Below are 13,231 nucleotides of genomic sequence, written 5' to 3' on the forward strand. Positions count from 1 at the left end.
CTAAGGCAGTATCAACTGACTTTAGTCCTCAGGAACAAGTTGTTGAACTCAATTAGCAACTATCTTCTATAACAAGGCAGTTAGCAGAATTTAAGGAGATGCTACAAGAAACCAAAATTGCTAACAAGGATATGGAATCACAATTTAACCAGACAAAACAGCAGTTATCAAAACAGATAACAGAGGAGTGCCAAGCAGTTCAATTAAGAAGTGGAAAAATGTTAAATACCTCAACTCAAAGTAGTAGAAAGCCAAGAAAAAAACAGCTGACAGAGGATGAGCAACCTGCTACCCAAAATTCCTCTGAAGACAGTAAGAGCCCAGAGAGGAACAAGTCTGGCGTTCAAACGCCAGAAAAGGGTGAAAAATTGGCGTTAAACGCCCAATCCATGTCCAGTTCTGGCGTTCAAATGCCAGTGAGGGATCAGACACCTGCAAGTGCTGATAATAACTCCCTCAAGAAGGCTTCTCAACTTGCCTCTGTAGAAAATAAACTTGCAGCAACTAAGGTTGAAGAATATAAAGCCAAAATGGCTTATTCTCAGAAGCTCTACCAAGTAGAACAGGATAAATAATTTGCCCGCTTTGCAGACTATTTCAGGATTCTTGAAATAAAGATTCTGTTTGCAGAGGCACTTGAGCAAATACCCTCTTATGCTAAGTTCATGAAAGAGATCTTAAGTCATAAGAAGGAATGGAGAGAAACAGAAAAAGTTTTTCTCACTGAAGAATGCAGTGCAGTCATCCTAACAAGCTTACCAAAAAAGCTTAAGGATCCCGGAAGCTTTATGATACCCGGCACATTAGAGGGTGCTTGTACCAAGACAGCTCTATGTGATCTTGGGGCAAGTATCAACCTAATCCCTGCATCCACTATCAGAAAGCTTGGCTTGAATGAAGAGGTCAAACCAACCCGGATCTGTCTTCAACTTGCTGATGGCTCCATTAAATACCCATCAGGCATAATTGAGGACATGATTGTCAAGGTTGGGCCATTTGCCTTCCCTACTGATTTGTAGTGCTGGAAATGGAGGAGCACAAGAGTGCAACTCTCATTCTAGGAAGACAATTCCTAGCAACTGGACGAACCCTCATTGACGTCCAAAAAGGGGAGATAACCCTGAGAGTCAATGAGGATGAGTTTAGGTTGAATGTTGTCAAAGCTATGCAGCATCCAGACACATCAGAAGACTGCCTAAGCGTTGATATTATTGACTCCCTGGTGGAAGAGGTCAATATGACTGAGAGTCTTGAATCAGAGCTAGAGGATAATTTTAAAGATGTTCAGCCTGATCTGGAGGAACCAGAGGAAACAAAAGAACCTCTGAAGACTCCTCAAGAAGAGGAGAAACCTCCTAAACCCGAGCTCAAACCACTACCACCATCCCTGAAATATGCATTTCTGGGAGAAGGTGACACTTTTCCTGTAATCATAAGCTCTGCTTTAGAGCCACAGGAAGAGAAAGCACTAATTCAAGTGCTAAGGACACACAAGACAGCTCTTGGGTGGTCCATAAGTGATCTTAAGGGCATTAGCCCAGCCAGATGCATGCACAAGATCCTATTGGAGGATGATGCTAAGCCAGTGGTTCAACCACAGAGGCGGCTAAATCCCGCCATGAAAGAGGTGGTGCAGAAAGAGGTCACTAAGTTACTAGAGGCTAGAATTATTTATCCTATTTCTGATAGCCCCTGGGTGAGCCCTGTCCATGTTGTCCTTAAGAAGGGAGGAATGACAGTGGTTCATAATGAAAAGAATGAACTGGTTCCTACAAGAACAGTTACAGGGTGGCGTATGTGTATTGACTACAGAAGGCTCAATACAGCCACCAGGAAGGATCATTTTTCTTTACTATTCATAGACCAGATGCTAGAGAGACTAGCAGGTCATGAATACTACTACTTTTTGGATGGCTATTCAGGTTATAACCAAATTGCAGTAGATCTTCAGGACCAAGAGAAAATAGCATTCACATGTCCATCTGGAGTATTTGCATACAGAAGAATGCCTTTTGGTCTGTGCAATGCACTTGCAACCTTTCAGAGATGCATGCTCTTTATCTTCTCTGATATGGTAGAGAAATTTTTGGAAGTCTTCATGGATGACTTCTCAGTATTTGAAGACTCATTTAGCTCCTGCCTTAACCATCTAGCACTTGTTCTGAAAAGATGCCAAGAGACTAACCTGATTTTAAATTGGAAAAAATGTCACTTTATGGTCTGAAGGAATTATCCTTGGGCATAAAATTTCGAACAAGGGAATAGAGGTGGATCAAGCTAAGGTAGAGGTAATTGAAAAATTACCACCACCCACCAATGTTAAGGCAATCAGAAGCTTTCTGGGGCATGCGAGATTCTATAGGAGGTTTATAAAGGATTTTTCAAAAATTGCAAAACCTCTGAGCAATCTGCTAGCTGCTGACATACCATTTGTCTTTGACACAGGGTGTTTGCAGGCCTTTGAGACTCTGAAGGCTAAGTTGGTCACAGCACCTATCATTTCTGTACCAGACTGGACATTACCATTCGAACTAATGTGTGATGCCAGTGACCATGCCATTGGAGCAGTATTGGGACAGAGGCATAACAAGCTTCTGCACATCATTTACTATGCTAGCCGTGTTTTGAATGACGCACAGAAGAATTACACAACCACAGAAAATGAGTTGCTTGCAGTGGTTTATGCCATTGACAAGTTCAGATCTTATTTAGTGGGATCAAAAGTGATTGTGTACACTGACCATGCTGCTCTAAAATATCTCCTTGCAAAGCAAGATTCAAAACCCAGACTCATAAGATGGGTGTTGCTTCTACAAGAGTTTGATATAGAAATAAAAGACAGAAAAGGGACAGAGAATCAAGTAGCTGATCACTTGTCCCGGATAGAACCAGTAGCAGGAGCGTCCTTCCCTCTTACTGAGATCTCTGAAACCTTTCTGGATGAGCAATTATTTGCTATTCAGGAAGCTCCATGGTTTGCAGATACTGCAAACTATAAGGCTCAGTAATGTCAAGCTATTGACAGTAAAGAAGCGCTTATTGGGAGGCAACCCAATCTTATTTATCTATGTTAATTACTTTTTCATTTCATTTTCCATTGTTATTTCATATTTTCTTTAGGTTGATGATCATGAGGAGTCATAAAAACAGCTGCAGAATTAAAGCAGAATCACAAACAGCATAAAAAATAGCACACCCTGGAGGATAGACTTACTGGCGTTTAAATGCGAGTAAGAAGCATCAGACTGGCATTTAACGCCAGAAAGAAGCATCAAGCTGGCGTTAAACGCCAGAAACAGGCTACAACTTGGCGTTTAACGCCAGAAACAAGCACCAAGTTGGCGTTCAACGCCAAGAAAGGGGGAAAAGCTGGCTTTTAACACCAGAAGAAAGCAGCAGTCTGGCGTTAAATGCCAGGATTGCACTCTAAGGGCGTTTTGCACGCCTCAATGGAGCAGGGATGCTAAGTCCTTGACCCATCAGGATCTGTGGACCCCACAGGATCCCCACCTACCCCACCCTCTTTTCCATACTCTCTTCACCACTCACATCCATCCATCATAAACCCCTCATACACACTATCACCCTCCCTTGGCCGAACCCACCACACATCTCCATCTCCTCCTTTCTTTCTTCTTTTGCTCGAGGACGAGCAAACATTTTAACTTTGGTGTGGAAAAAGTCCCGCTTTTTAATTTTCGATAACCATATGGCACCTTCCATGAGATTAGAGAAGATCAAAGAGCTATAAGGGAGGAGCAACAAAGGCAAAGAAGAGACATAGAGGAGCTCAAGAGCACCATTGATTCTTCAAGAGGAAGAAGACACCACCCTTACTAAGGTGGACCCGTTCCTTAATCTCCTTGTCTATTTATTTTTTCTGTTTTCGTTCTCTATGCTTTATGTTTATTTATATTTGTTCTTTCTTACATGATCATTGGTGTCTAGTGTCTATGCCTTAAAGCTATGAATGTCCTATGAATCCATCACCTTTCTTAAATGAAAAATATTTTTAATCACAAAAGAACAAGAAGTACATGATTTCGAATTCATCCTTGAAATTAGTTTAATTATTTTGATGTGGTGACAATACTTTTTGTTTCTCTGAATGAATGCTTGAATAGTGCATATGTCTTTTGAATTTGTTGTTTATGAATGTTAAAATTGTTGGCTCTTGAAAGAATGATGAAAAAGGAGAAATGTTATTTGATAATTTGAAAAATCATAAAATTGATTCTTGAAGCAAGAAAAAGTAGTGAAAAGCAAAGGCTTGCGAAAAAAAATGGCAAAAAAAAAGAAAAAAATAAATGATAAAAAAAAAGAAGCAAGCAGAAAAAGCCAAGAGCTCTTTAAACCAAAAGACAAGAGCAAAAAGCCAGTAACCCTTTAAACCAAAAGGCAAGGGTAAAAAGGATCCAAGGCTTTGAGCATCAGTGGATAGGAGGGCCCACAGGAATAAAATCCTGGCCTAAGCGGCTAAACCAAGCTGTCCCTAACCATGTGCTTGTGGCGTGAAGGTGTCAAGTGAAAAGCTTGAGACTGAGCGGTTAAAGTCGTGATCCAAAGCAAAAAGAGTGTGCTTAAGAACCCTGGACACCTCTAATTGGGGATTCTAGCAAAGTTGAGTCACAATCTGAAAAGGTTCACCCAGTTATGTGTTTGTGGCATTTATGTATCCGGTGGTAATACTGGAAAACAAAGTACTTAGGGCCACGACCAAGACTCATAAAGTAGCTGTGTTCAAGAATCAACATACTGAACTAGGAGAATCAATAACACTATCTGGATTCTAAGTTCCTATAGATGCCAACCATTCTGAACTTCAAAAGGATAAAGTGAGATGCCAAAACTGTTCAGAAGCAAAAAGCTACTAGTCCCGCTCATCTAATTGGAGCTAAGTTTCATTGATATTTTGGAATTTATAGTATATTCTCTTCTTTTTATCCTATTTGATTTTCAGTTGCTTGGGGACAAGCAACAATTTAAGTTTGGTGTTGTGATGAGCGGATAATTTATACGCTTTTTGGCATTGTTTTTAGGTAGTTTTTAGTATGATTTAGTTAGTTTTTACTATGTTTTTCTTAGTTCTTATGCAAAATTCAAATTTCTGGACTTTACTATGAGTTTGTGTGTTTTTCTGTGATTTCAGGTATTTTCTGGCTGAAATTGAGGGACCTGAGCAAAAATCTGATTCAGAGGCTGAAAAAGGACTACAGATGCTGTTGGATTCTGACATCCCTGCACTCGAAATGGTTTTTCTGGAGCTACATAAATCCAATTGGCGCGCTATCAATTGCGTTGGAAAGTAGACATCCAGGGCTTTCCAGCAATATATAATAGTCCATACTTTGCCTGAGTTTTGACGATGCAAACTGGCGTTCAAACGCCGAATTCCTGCCCTATTCTGAAGTTAAACGCCAAAAATAGGTTACAAACCAGAGTTAAACGCCACAAATAAGTTGCAACCTGGCGTTTAACTCCAAGAGAAGCCTCTACACGTGTAAAGCTCAATAATCAGCCCAAGCACACACCAAGTGGGCCCCGGAACAAGATTTCTGCACTACCTGCACTTAGTTAGTTATTTTCTGTAACCCTAGCTACTAGTTTAGTATAAAAACAACTTTTAGAGACTTACTATGTACCTCATGACATTTTTACACTTCACATTGTATTTCTGACGGCATGAGTCTCTAAACCCCATGGTAGGGGGTGAGGAGCTCTGCTGTGTTTCGATGAATTAATGCAATTACTACTGTTTTTCATTCAATCACGCTTGTTTCTATTCTAAGATATTCACTCGCACTTCACCCTGATGAATGTGATGATCCGTGACACTCATCATTATTCTCACCTATGAACGCGTGCCTGACAACCACCTCCGTTCTATTTGCACTAGCTTGAGTGTGTAGCTCTTAGCCTCCTGGTTCACGATCATAGTCTTCGTGGTATAGGCTAGAATTATTGGCGACCATTCCTGAGATCCGGAAAGTCTAAACCTTGTCTGTGGTATTCCGAGTAGGATCTGGGAAGGGATAACTGTGACGAGTTTCAAACTCGCGAGTGTTGGGCGTAGTGACAGACGCAAAAGAATCAATGGATTCTATTCCAACATGAGTGAGAACCGACAGATGATTAGCCGTGCGGTGACAGTGCATTTGGACCATTTTCACTGAGAGGATGGATGGTAGCCATTGACAACGGTGATCCACCAACATACAGCTTGCCATGGAAGGAGACTTGCGTGCGTGAAGAAGAAGACAGTAGGAAAGTAGAGATTCAGAAGATAGAGCATCTCCAAAACCTCAATCTGTTCTCCATTACTGAATCACAAGTACCGTTTATTTCATGTTATTTATTTTTCATAAATACAATCACTCTTATCATTAATCTCCTGACTAAGATTTACAAAATAGCCATAGCTTGCTTCAAGCCGACAATCTCCGTGGGATCGACCCTTACTCACGTAAGGTATTACTTAAACGACCCAGTGCACTTGCTGGTTAGTTCTGCGGAGTTGTGAAAAGTGTGAATCACAATTTTGTGCACCACACTGTAAACGAGATATACACGTTTTCGACATACTTGACATAGTGTAAACAAGATATGACAAGATTATTTAAAATGGTAAATACTCATAAAAATATTTATTTTGATAATTTTAGTATTTATTTAATTTATAAAAATAAAAAATTCACAGTATAATAGTATATTCCAGTTAAATCTAATAAATATTAGCACATGACTATTTGTTATCATATTATATAAGACTCTAAATTTCATCTACCAACAAAGGAAAAAAGAAAAAGCTTTAAATTGCATCCTTACACTAGTACACTACATTACTACTATTGTTTAGATGTTCCAAGATTTCAATAATGTATATTAAAAGTAACTAATTATTATGATGTTTAAAAGTGTTTGTTTAATAATTTACTAAAAAAATAAAAAATTAATATTTAATTTTAAAAATATAAAAACAAATAATTATTAAATATTTAAAATTTATTAAAAAAAATAAATTAAGCAAAACTTAATTACCGTAAAATTCATCTTAGAAGTAAAGATAAGCTTAAAATAACAGAACATTTCGACCAAAACAAATAAAAATAAAAAAAATAAAACAGAGAACATAAGTACATAACACAAAAGCAGCGAGAGAGAGAGAGACAGAGATAGAGAGGGAGAGGGAGAGGGAGAGAGAGAGAGAGATGAAACTGGTGAGTTACATGTCACAATGGAGAGGCATTGCAAAGGAAGCTATGGACCGAACAGCCATAGCAGTGAAGTTCCTCTGTTGCCTTCACATTACGGACACCTACTTCTGTTCCCCAACTCACGTAACGCAAAGTTTCGAACTTTTTGTGATTTTCGGACACCCATTTGGTTCAATTGAAAGAAATTTCACTCTTCTACTTGCAGGTGTATGGGCCTAGTATGCTACCCACACTCAACATGGTAGGCGACATCGTTTTGGTTGAACACGTGTCTCAGAGGCTTGGGAAGGTTCGGCATGGTGACTTGGTTGTGATTCGGTCACCGTTGGACCCTAAGAGGTGCCTTACCAAAAGGATTATGGGAATGGAAGGGGATACTGTTACTTACTTTGATCCTATGCTTGGTGATGCTACTCGTGTTGCTGTGGTGTGTGCTATGATTTCTTCTTCTTTTGGCTCTTGTTTCATTATTTATTATTGTAATTTGGATGCAATTTTATTTATTTTTATTTTTTGTTTGTGTATGATTGTGAAGGAGTTTTTCCAATTGATTGTTTTGTACATTTTGCATTGGATCATAGTGAGAAGAAGTGGGGAATTGCTCAAATAGGATGGATAGGAGAATGTGATTCCTTTTTATTTGGTCATGAGATTGAGAAGCCATTGACAAATTCATTTAATTCTATGTTTTTATCAAGATAAATAATGCTTTTAGCTTAGATGAGTTTTTGAGATGCTTATTTAACCACTTTAGATGTCTTGTGGACATTTATCATGAATGAGATTATGCAGGAGTAGGAGACTGTGTAGAGGGTTGTACTGTTGTTTCTCACATTTATAGACTAGAAGTACATTGTTTCCATGTTACTTAAGACTGCTTTTGGTTTTGAGAACAGAACGAGACAAGATACTGAGAATAAGACACAAAGGATAGAGATACAAAAATTAGTGTTTTTGTATTTTCTTTGGTAATAAAATGAATGTCGTGTCCGAAATGTGTCTAACACGCAGACATGACAACTCGGCGAAGTGTCCGTGCTTTATAGGTCTTTGCCCAGTGTCTTTGTGGCCTTCCTGACAGGAAGGACACAAAATACACTAATTTAGTGTCCCATGACACAATGTCTCTGTCCATGTTTCATCTGGCAAACAATTTTGTATTTTTGTGTCCATGTCTCGTTATCCTGTCCTTGTAAACAAATGCACCCTAAGTGTTGAGATGAGTGTTGATGGTATGCTTTTATATGTTTTGCCCAAGATGAATTGTTTTAATTTGAATCTAATCGCAATTAAAATTGAACACCAATCTTCTTGTGTTTACTTTTATTATGGTTAGTGACATTTTGATCAAGCGTCATTTAATTTGAATATACTTATCAAGTCTTAGCCCACTATAATCATTATTTGTGTGCGGGTGTGCACTTCAAACCTATTGTTTTCAGGTTGCTTTATTTTGACACCAATGATTGTTCTATTATTTTTTTATACTTCCACCAATAAGTTTGATTTGTTACTTAATTTATAGTCTCTTTTCCCATAGGTGCCAAAGGGGCATGTTTGGATTCAAGGGGATAACATCTTTGCATCCCATGATTCACGGCATTTCGGCCCTGTTCCTTATGGCCTTATACAAGGAAAAGTGTTTTTCAGGGTAAGTGTTATTTCTCCATATTCCATATATTCTTATTATTTTCTTTTCAAGGATTGGTTCATTATATTTCTCTCGTTTATTTTGAGGTCTTTCAGTATTTGTACTGCATTGCCTGTCGCTCGATGTTTCTTATGCTGCATTATTTTTCTATTAAGAATTTAAGAGCACAATGTTTGTCTGCCCTCCCCCCCACCCCAAAAAAAAAACAAAAAGTTGTCTGTCTACATAATGAGAAATGCATCTAGACTCCTCAGATGCCAGATTGATTTGATATATGTCATTGTACTGAAGACTTCCTTAGCTGGATGGAACTTGGTCCTTGTGATCTTTTCATGTTTATTTTTCTTATAGAAAAATTTCATGTTAGTTAACCATTTGGAGAGTGCAAAATTGTTCTACGTGATTGCTATAAATTGATCTATTACAGGAAACTCATTTGATCCATTTAGCTTACTCCACCTCGTGAGATATTGTAAAATCTATGAACTGAGATGCTAATGATATTTCAAATAATAATATCAGGTTTGGCCACTTGATTGCCTTGGAGTACCGGGTCAATAAAGATGTTTTGAAGAAGGTAAAATCTTCTATTTCTCTGCCTTTTATACTTTATCTTCAATCTTTCTCTAAAAGAGTTGTTTCTGTCTATAAATAGATATTGTGATCTTTAGTATTGAAAACTTTTTTTTTTCTTTTTCAAAATACTAGTTTCTACTTGATTATAATGTTAGCTTACCAATTGCCATATCCGGGCAAATGTTCATATCTTTTAGAAATATTTCACTCTCTTCTCATGTTCTGAGTGGAGGATTTTCACAAAGAACTAAACTGTGAGCTGATTTGGATTATGAAATTTAGCACAGGAAAGCAAATATCTTATTCAGTTTCTTAAAATTTACTTTATTAGATTCTTTCCTCCATTGTCTGAATATGAGAAGGTTGACTTTGCAAATTCCATCCATATACGTACCTGTTGGGGTACTGTAATGTGAAAATATCCATTACTTAGGGAGGGATAAGATTTGAGTTGATTTGGAGGCAAAGAAGATAACTTTTTATTTGGGTTAAATTTTTTATTTTGTGAAAAACGAGTAAGTATAGTTATAGTTGTGAGCTTTTGTACACAGTACAAGGAAGAATGAATCTTGTGATTTGTGAATGGCCACTAGTAGGTAAACCCAGTGTGCGGCTTTCTGCTACTAGCCTCCATTTCTCTTCCTTATCACGGCCTATAGTACGAGGTAAAGGAAACCGTGCTGATAAATCAAATATGTTATTGAAATTGCTTTTATTTATTTTCGAATAAACTGATTCTATAATTCTGGCTTATTTTTCTTCAATGGACAATGTTGAAAGGCCGATGTTGAATCCTTATAGGGCCTTATTTAGAGCTATTTAGAAGACACAAAATAGAAAGCTACCATTCTAAGAATTCTTACACTTTAGATCAAAGCATTTCTTACCCGGCATAAAAGCACTAGACTTATAATTTCTTGTCTAAAAGCTAAGTATTGTCTGCCCTGTTTCTACCTATTTGTGTGATAGGTTAATAGATGATGCTTTTCATTTGCTTATCGCGAAGAACTTATGGTCATTCATCCGGGTACAATGCAATATACTTGGATGAGCCTCAGTGGTTGCCATGAAGGTGGCATTTAGCAAGGTAGAGCACCTGAAGGACCATAGCTCCCTTTTGTAACAGTGAGATCATTTACATTCAGCTTAGGATTTCTTTTCCAATACAATCTCCTTTTCATACACTGAAAATAGAGGATCAGAGGTTTAACAGGATAATTAATCTGATTTGTTTTGTGTGGCTGAATGCCATCTGTGTTTCTTAAGGATTTTGATTTTTAATACAAATTTAAAATAACCACTCCACCTATTAGTTTGAAGGAGATTGACTCTTGTATACTTAAGACTTGCCAGATTTATGTTTTCATTCCCTCTCTCTCTCTCTCTCTCTCTCTCTCTCTCTCTCTCTCTCTCTCTCTCTCTCTCCTGAATAATCTCTGTGTTGGACTAAACTGTCCAGAGACTCATATCAGTAGAATCAAACAAATCTGGAAATTGATATTAACATATCTCAGCTTGCCCTCAAGTTGGTGGATGGATATCTATCATTCCTAGCTTGTGTGCAAGTTCTTGAAACTGCTTGGCCTCCACCGGTTGGATAGGCCGCTGCTCAAAATATGTCTGCCAACTGTATAGAACTAATATGCATTCTCGCAGGATTTATTTTAGTATGTTTTAGACAAACCTTGACAATGGTAGCAATAACAGGTTTCCATAGCTTTCCCTTTTCTTAACAAACATGATTTGACTTGGTACATGCAAACACACAATCAGTACAATCATTTGTTACAATGGTCATAGCAACAGTTAAACCTGAAACACCAGCTATGAATTAAGTAGTAGAAAGTCCTTTTCAGTCTCCAAATATTAGAAATTACATACAGCCATTGGAAGTGATTCCATTTCATCCTTCATTTAGTTGCTGGTCCTGTAAAATATGATTTTGTTACAATCTCCTTTCAGATGAAATCAATATATACACATGGATCCACAAGGTACGTGGAAAGGCATTTTGAAGGGATAATGAATTTACCCTTCTCACGTAGTCACGTTCGACATGTACAAAAATGCATACCTATTTAATAAAATTAAAGAAGAAAGGAAGACAAATTGAAATCAAATAGAGAAGCTACGCAGAAGTAATACATGGTAGCACTGAAATAAAGATATGTAAAGCGCATATAATTAGTGCTTGTTACTTGTTAGAGGGACATGTGACAGAGGCAGAGACTGGCCTATTATTCTTGCTTCTCCGTGCGAATTTAATGTTACTGATATGAAGAAAACACTTCCCTCATATACAGACCTGTGGTATGAGAAAGAAAGTTAAAATTCTTTGCTTTAAACTAAGAAAAACAAGCAGGGTGAGTTTCTTATTAAACAATTATATTGTCTACTTCACTAACTTTCATGGTTAGCTAGTATAATGGTATTGTTACATAGTCTTAGTCTCTTAGAATTTGCATCAAAATATTGAGAATTTCATTTTTTTTATCTTAAGAATAGGAGTTGCATTTTGTAGCATCTATTGCATCTTTTAGTATGCTACAAACTTCTGAATGTTAAAAGTAAAGAGAACAAAAAGTAAAATAGACTTTTATCAGCATTCAACAACATGGTGTGTAATAATTATGTTTTTGAATAAGAAAAAAAAAAGAAAAAAGCAAAAAATTTGAATCATTACTGCACACAAATCAGGAAGTTAAGCAAATTTTGACCATCTTATAGCATTCAACGTTCTGCACAAGCGGTGGAGATGATTGCAATATTTGCAAAGAAGACAACATTATATCTCAACTATGTAACAGACTTGAAAGCATAAAAATTGATATGTTTCCAATAGCAACGGAAAGCGACCTTTTTCTTTCTCAACAAACATCACAAAGATTGAAAGGCAACTCCAACTAAATAAAGAGATGTGATGACATCAAAGGTTGCTGGACGAGAAGATTTAAAAACATACATCACGAAGATGAGTGAATCTTCCCATTTACTGCTCAATGTTCAAACTATGAATCTTCCCTATGATGCATGAACACTAAGGCTAGACATACACGTTGACTTGTGATGGTATTTAGGTGTGTCTAAATATGTCCGTAAAAGAATTTATTTTTTATGAAGACACAGATGGACATAGATACGTGTATCGGGCGAGTGTCGATGAGAATCGTATCTGAAATGTGTCTGATACCTGGATATAGCAACTCAGCGAAGTGTTCGAGTTTCATAAAAAAATACAGATCTCAACTAGCTACTGCTTTTATGGAATAGAGACTCTAACACTGTGTTTTGATCAAAATAAGTTAAAAGGAAAGGAAATAGAAAAAAGGAAAATGAATGAAAAACTTAGTTTTCCTTTAATGGGATGAGAAGGAAAATTGGGTGAAAAGAGAAAAAAATAACGTGGGATACATATCCAACTTTTCGCTCCATCCATGCGAAGAAAACTAAGGAGAATTTGTAAACAAGTGTAAGATTACAAATTTACCTTTTGTGTTACATTAATATATTATAATTTATATATAATATAGATAAGGGTATTAATGTAATTTTATTTTGTTATAATTCAAACAAAAAGAAAAATTTTCACCTATTTTTTCATTCATTTTCTCTTCATCCAAACAACACACAAAAAATTCACTTTTCTTTTCATTTTCTTTCCTCTCATTTTCATCCTTTTCATATTCTATTTTGTATTCAAACATAGTGTAAAGGTGCATTTTTTTATTTTTTTACTTTTTTGTAGAGAAGAAACGGATATATATGAATGAAAGTAGTAAAAAGCTTCCAT

The 13,231-nt window shown here is 36.9% G+C and overlaps 1 protein-coding gene across 5 annotated transcripts; it reads left to right on the forward strand.

Annotated features, from left to right (window-relative positions):
* Positions 1-7,130: 7,130 nt before the first annotated feature.
* LOC107614342 (Peptidase S24/S26A/S26B/S26C family protein) lies at positions 7,131-11,820 on the forward strand. Of its 5 annotated transcripts, none has more exons than XR_002352404.2 (6): positions 7,131-7,337; positions 7,420-7,641; positions 8,755-8,865; positions 9,388-9,442; positions 9,993-10,106; positions 10,411-10,815. XR_002352404.2 is itself a non-coding variant. In XM_016316556.3 (5 exons), exons 1-4 carry the CDS (start codon positions 7,209-7,211, stop codon positions 9,424-9,426), a joined length of 501 nt encoding a protein of 166 aa, XP_016172042.1. In that variant the 5' UTR covers positions 7,131-7,208; the 3' UTR covers positions 9,427-9,442; positions 11,404-11,820. The 5 variants fall into 5 exon arrangements, 2 of the variants coding, with proteins under 2 accessions (XP_016172042.1, XP_016172040.1); XR_001614396.3 differs by having other exon boundaries at positions 10,035-10,106; XR_002352405.2 differs by having other exon boundaries at positions 10,038-10,106.
* Positions 11,821-13,231: the final 1,411 nt, after the last annotated feature.

The sequence above is a fragment of the Arachis ipaensis genome, chromosome B8 (genome assembly GCF_059453495.1).
Source record: "Arachis ipaensis isolate K30076 ecotype BB chromosome B8, ASM5945349v1, whole genome shotgun sequence".
Taxonomy (NCBI): Eukaryota; Viridiplantae; Streptophyta; class Magnoliopsida; order Fabales; family Fabaceae; genus Arachis; species Arachis ipaensis.

What these genes read in the sequence shown, in the direction of transcription:
- LOC107614342 (XM_016316556.3), top strand. Translation starts at nt 7,209, where the DNA reads ATGAAACTGGTGAGTTACATGTCACAATGGAGAGGCATTGCAAAGGAA. An exon ending in ACTTCTGTTCCCCAACTCAC is followed by an intron (nt 7,338 to 7,419) that starts GTAACGCAAAGT and finishes TTCTACTTGCAG; the next exon opens with GTGTATGGGCCTAGTATGCT. An exon ending in AAGGAAAAGTGTTTTTCAGG is followed by an intron (nt 8,866 to 9,387) that starts GTAAGTGTTATT and finishes TAATAATATCAG; the next exon opens with GTTTGGCCACTTGATTGCCT.